The sequence below is a fragment of the Arthrobotrys flagrans genome (assembly GCF_004000055.1).
Source record: "Arthrobotrys flagrans strain CBS H-5679 chromosome Unknown unitig_0, whole genome shotgun sequence".
NCBI lineage: Eukaryota > Fungi > Ascomycota > Orbiliomycetes > Orbiliales > Orbiliaceae > Arthrobotrys > Arthrobotrys flagrans.
This window is the reverse complement of record NW_027137550.1, coordinates 7,801,892-7,807,928: the sequence shown is the minus strand read 5'-3', so window position 1 is coordinate 7,807,928 and position 6,037 is coordinate 7,801,892. Positions and strand designations below refer to the sequence as shown.

The 6,037-nt window shown below is 45.4% G+C and overlaps 1 protein-coding gene across 1 annotated transcript; it reads left to right on the top strand.

Annotated features, from left to right (window-relative positions):
* Positions 1-2,857: 2,857 nt before the first annotated feature.
* DFL_005293 (uncharacterized protein) lies at positions 2,858-3,719 on the top strand (the record flags this gene model as incomplete). Its single annotated transcript, XM_067634528.1, has 2 exons — positions 2,858-3,366; positions 3,497-3,719. 2 exons carry the CDS (start codon positions 2,858-2,860, stop codon positions 3,717-3,719), a joined length of 732 nt encoding a protein of 243 aa, XP_067492588.1.
* Between the last annotated feature and the right edge of the window lie 2,318 nt (positions 3,720-6,037).

Genomic DNA, 6,037 nt, shown 5'->3' with positions numbered 1-6,037 from the left:
CTCATGCGAAACCGAAGCATGTTTTGTTGTATTTTTTGCGTGGATGGAAACGATTGGACGTTACACCAACACCCAGCTGCGAAAAGCAGCTAAGGCCCTTTACCTATCGTGCTATCCTCGATATCTCGGGTCGCGGATTGGAGGTTAGGGGTCACGGCGGGGTCAAGCCGAAGAGCTCGCTAGAGAAGGGCACGTCACCGTTATGCACGATATTATTGGCCGCAAATCATGTACTCACATTATGAACCAAGAAATCAAGATTCAACTTATTTTGTTAGAATGGAAAGGAAGAAAACCAGGCCACTGATCTTCAGCTAGTTGATTAAGTAGAACCCGCCCTGGGGTTTTGTATTAAATACAAATTATTTGAAAAAAAGAGAAAGATAAAATATGCAAAACGCTGTGTTCCCATATTTCTTCTCCCGCGCACCCGTATACACACAAACCACCCCTTGCCTTTTGGTTTAAATTCCTCCCGTTTTATAGCCCTTAACAACCATATAGAACAAGAAAAGCGATGAAAATGTGCAATTTGTGATCTTTAAGTTTCCCCCGATTTCATATGAAAATAACGCCTTGGAACAAGAAAAAGAAAAGGAACCCATTTGGAACGCCTGGAAGGTGTGGAGACGTGCAAAGTGTTGTTTATTAGGAGTATGGTTTATTTGTAATAAAGAGGGATGGAAGCAAGAGACGCCTGAATGTAAAACTCCGTGATGAAAGATGCGAGGTCGCTGAAGAAAGAGGTGGTACGTTCTATAATATTTGCGAATGATAATGAGAAAAAAGAGGAGTCGATGAAAAAGACGTGTCGTTATCCGAGGAATTGAGCTTAATTGAACGCCCCCTTTCGGCGCTTTAGAAGGAGGTTTCTCAGCGAATCCAGGGAACGTGGATTAATTCCGCGTATTTGGCTTCATTGCGGACAGGAGGGTTCCACCATGGATGCTCCGGTTTATTCGACTTTTGAGGAGCTTCTGGTTCGTGGGCTTGTTTTTCGGATAGCGAGGTTTTTGAACGTTGCTCTTGTTGGCTTTTGTACATTTTGTGGGAGTAGAAGGAGGCGATTGAGAAGCCGAGGATGGCGAGTGGAGCTTTCATTGTGGTGATTGTTGGATGTGTTTTTGTTTGGTTTGCAGGTTGGTGGTGGTGATGATGATTGATGAATGGCGAACAATTTATGGCAAGGTGTGGTTTGGTGGTTTCCCTTTATATCCCTTCTCGAGAGATAGATGATGTGGCGTCGGTTACTCGAAACTAGGGTTTTTTGGACTACGTGTAAAACTGCCGGGATTGGAGACGTTTGTGGTAATTTTAGGCGGGATGGAGGCCTTGATAGACGGTGTGCTAAGACGGATAGATTGTATGAGGTTGATGGTAGAAAAGGGTCGTGGCTGTGTGTTCTGTTAAGTTTTAATAGGGAGGCCTTGCCAAGACCTCCTCGTGTTTGTCACGTGATTGTATCAAAAATAGAATTTTGGGCTGAAGGGATTAGCCTCGGCGTAGTCTCGTGCCCCGCTCGGTGCTGGGGGAATTATTAATATTTTTGCTTGTGAAAATGCGACTTTTCAAGTTAAAGTTGACGTTTTGTGGCTTGCCAAACGTTTCTGATACCAATCAGGGAACGACTAGTGAGTGGCTTTGAGAAACGCCCAAAAACTATAGCTTAGCTGTAGCTTAACTTACCAGCTCGATGGCTACTTGGGTCCATTAAGAATCGAAATTTAATCGAAATTTAAGTACTTTATGAATGAAAGATTACTCCGGCTCTTAAATTCTTACGTACCATGAAAGAGAGAAATATCGGAGCGTACCGACGCGATATCGATATATCTCTTGTCTCGGGAAGTTCCTCGCTACGACTACCTGTCGTGGTGAGCTTCCTCGTCTCGATCCATCTAGAGATCTAGATATATCTGCATTTTAATCATTAACCATATTCTAGAGGTGCAGAGATATAGAAGTTTTTAAGCTCTATATCGATTCCGGAATTCCTTCATTCTTCTCAAGTTATTTATCAGTTACCTCATGAGCTTAGCGCCACCCCACCTCTCTGAATGATATCAGGTGGTGTTGAAATCTACCAAGTGCTGTTACATAATGACAGAGGGTTTTAGGGTCTGATATCATCGAGAAAAATGCGGCACACGGGATATCAGTCCTGGCGGAGCTTCCCTGACCGGCATTTCTTGGCTAGTCAAGCTTCAACTAGTACTACGAGAGCAGGCATTAACCAGCTCGGCCTCTCGGCAGACCAACTTCGCTGCAAAATTGTATTGTATTATTCTAAGCTTCGGAGAGCAAAAGGTACACATACAAAACTAGACGAGGCTACAATATTTCAGCCTAACCTTGGCAATGTTGCAACATTATGTCGGGACACTAGCTGGTTAGTGATGCATCGGGGTATGCATGGTGGGATAGAATCTTCGGCAAGTTCCTTCTATGCTCGGAATTTACTGTGTAGAATATTTTGAAGTTGGGTTACATGCATATTCCGTTAGTTTTGAGGTTTTGAGGTCCATTGGAGCATGGAGAAGGGCTTTATACATTTGTCATCTCCTGCACAATTATACGTAGAACTACTAACTGGAGGGAAATTCTGGGGATATGTTGGGTTTTGATGCAACCTTGAATACAGAATCTCAACCCGCTGAGATGTACAGACCAGTTGCAGTTTTAATTCTTTGATACCGCGATTATATAAGGCGCAGGAGTGCCGCGATAATCGATTGATAGTGTCGAAATTCTAGTTCGGCGTTTACGCACCTGCCCAAAACTCTTTAGCAAATCAGATTACGGTTGACACCAGAGCTCTCTCTAGGCAGAATAGTTTTAGCCGAGGGTTGGAGTCGAAATGCAGCTCTTTTTTTCCTCCTTGACTTTGGCGGCCTCATTCCTCGCACGAAGTACCACTTCAGCAGCGAATGCGGTGGAAGTAAATCGTGGAAGGGACTTCCTCCCAAACCCCGGCCTCGACCTCGAGCAACTTGTCATACCAACAAAGTATCTAAATCCTGGTATACAACAAGTCTGCTCATCAGATAAAGTATGCTGTTTGAACAACCCGTGGCTGTACCCAGAGCCTCTGAACAATACAGGGGGTAGCGGTGACGACGACGAATACGGTGAAACTCTTGAACGGCAATGGCGATACGTTCTTCGTCCGTCGGTAAACCGAAGGCTCGCGCGACGTGGGGATAACGACATAGCTCTATACAGTACTGACACCAGTACAAAAACCTGTATCCCGGTCACAAGCGGCGACCATTCCCCATTCACTGTAACTTATACGACCCGTCATCCGGTCCTAACAGCCGTAGACATCAGCATCCTCGCCCTTGGCGGAGATACCCAAAAAAATCAGTATCTGTAGCAATACCGCACATCCTGTGACTAGATATAAATATCTTACGGAAACGTTTACTACTACGACTACGGCGTTTGGGGATCGCTTTAGAGATGGAGAGGGTTCGGTGACTGAAACGCGGCTTAGTTATGCTTACATTACTACGTTGGAGGCGGACTGCATTTATGCTTATATTACGAAGACGGCTACGAGGACGGCTACGTTGACGAAGACTGATACGAGTGTTTCGACTAGGACTGTGGCTACTGCTGGGGCGGTTACGGCGAGCGGTTCTGCTTGTCGGTTTGAGTTAACGGAATATGGGTTGGTATTGGCTATTTTGGCTATTTTGGCTATTTCTTGGATGTAGCTATGGTTAGTCAAGGGGCCTTAAGTTATTGCTATTGTCTATTGTTGGTTGCGTGTACGTCTGGTCCCGAGACTCTAATAGTTTCTCAACCAAGTTTTCTTTCAGCTTCTAAGCCGAAGTGTGCGATAGCAACGTACTCATCTTGCTAGGGAAATCTATATAGCAGGTGCTGAAGTATATATTAGTCAGGTGGGTTATCCAGGAATAAGCTTAAAAAGTGCACTCCATCTGTGTTGCCTGTAGTGGTATCAACGGGACTAGCCCATGAAAGGGGAGGATCCACAAGGCTGAAGACTTGACGAACTTGCAGGCCAGAAAATTTAAACCCCGCTCGAGTGGTTGTAACAAGGGGCACTCCTGATTCTGCACCACCACTACCACCCCCATCACCATCCCAAGACCAAAATTTACGAGCTTATTTCTCATAATTACTCCTCGGCTTTTAATCACCCATTTGGTGAATCTATTATGGAAGTGGCGGGCTTAGTGGCCTCAGCTATAGCTGTGCCCACGTTATTTACGTCCCAGTCTCGTCTTTCCGGTTATTCGTACGCCTCTACAGTGCCGCTGGGATAATTGTTTTCCTTTTCGGAAGTTTAGTAGTTTGGAAAACGCAACTTAAGGTTTTATCCGCTATGAAGACGCTTTAGCATTTAAAAAATGGATAATCGATGAATGTAACATGACTGCTATTACTGTAAGAACCTTGGCCTCCTCCTTGCACACAACCATATTATATCGATATGATTTTAAAGAAGGGGTTTTTTCCAACAAGGGGGCAATTATTGCGCAGCTTGTTATATCCTCCCTCTCGCTTGACCTTCTCAATGAAAACCATTGGTCAGCCCGTGCTTGTTTTATGTACAGCCTTGTGGCATCCCTCATGGCGATGTATTTTGCGGCAACACAATCACGCAAAATTGGCATCCTCTTCAAGGGCAAAGACATCAGGTCTTGGATAAGGAAAGGGCGACGGGATCATATCGAGGATGTTATTTTGGCAATACGATCAGCCAAAACTCTTGCAGACTTCCAGGCTATCATGGAGCCCAGGGGGGAATACGGGCAGTTTGTAGAGCGCGCGAAAAGCAGCAGATGAGGTTACATGGTGAATCAGAGACTTACATGATTTCTTGGGTATTACACCGGCTCTTACTTCCTTACTGTCCTTATCTGCTCCATCGATACTGCTTTCTACGTCGGTATTTACTTTCCTGGCTGGGATAGGGATATATCTTGGGTTCCTCTACACGAGAAAACTCGGTTTGGGGTCAGCTGTGGACGATGATCGCAATGTTTTTATTGTTTATCTGATTGGGCTGGGCCTTTGTGGTGGGATATACTACATCGCGAGTAATGTTACTGCTGAAGCTGGAGGCCGGGCTTTCATGGCGTTTGACCATGAGTTCAGAGAAGGAATAGATGTTCGGCGTGAGATGTTGATGAAGGAGTTGAATACGGCTCAAGAAAGAATCCGTATAGAAGGTTCAGCAGATCGGCAGAATGTAAATGTGTAATATCAGAGGCAAACTGGTCTCGCGTCGCTCATCCGATGTAGGGCAAAGTTCACAGCTAGGCCACTTTTCCATGAAGGGGAATGTATCCGTTTTTGTTGTTGTTCGTGTGGTATTATGATATCTCTATTCCAGCGATTACCCGTATCACGTGATTGAAGTCTGGTTTGACCTGACACTGTGTTGAGACGATCGATCACAATCACCGTGGCAACGCGGGGCTTTGATTGGACCAGGAGCCCGGGAACGTAAACAGACAACAAAAGTGGCTTAGTACTGTTAGACTGCCTAACAAGAACGAAGCAAAGCAAAAGCAAAGCAAAGCAAGGCAAAGCGGAGCGCATGCAAAGAATAATAAGTCCGCCAAGTTAAAAAGTATTAACAGGAATGGCGCACCCAATCGAAGATGCATCACAATCCCATCTAGCATCTCTGATATACCCCCCTCCCACGATCCTCAGGACCCTCCAGGGCTGTTAACGAGTCGGGCCGAAATTTAACCGTCGACGGCTTCGTTCATTTAATATCAGCGCTCCTTATTAACTGAGGAGTAAGAGTACTAAGTGCAACTCGGCGGGCCTTTGTTGTCAACAAAAGTCTGATCGCATTCACAGTCTGATTTGGAGAAGGATTGAGCTTCAACTGAGTTCTCCACCCGACCGACCGGCATACTCCACCTCCATCATCACCATCACCATCATCATCGGGGCATCGATCGGCATCGATGAATCAAACAATTCCGCAATAACAAGGCACCTTCTGCTCCCTAACTACTGAGGCATCATCGCATCAATGTCGTCGTAT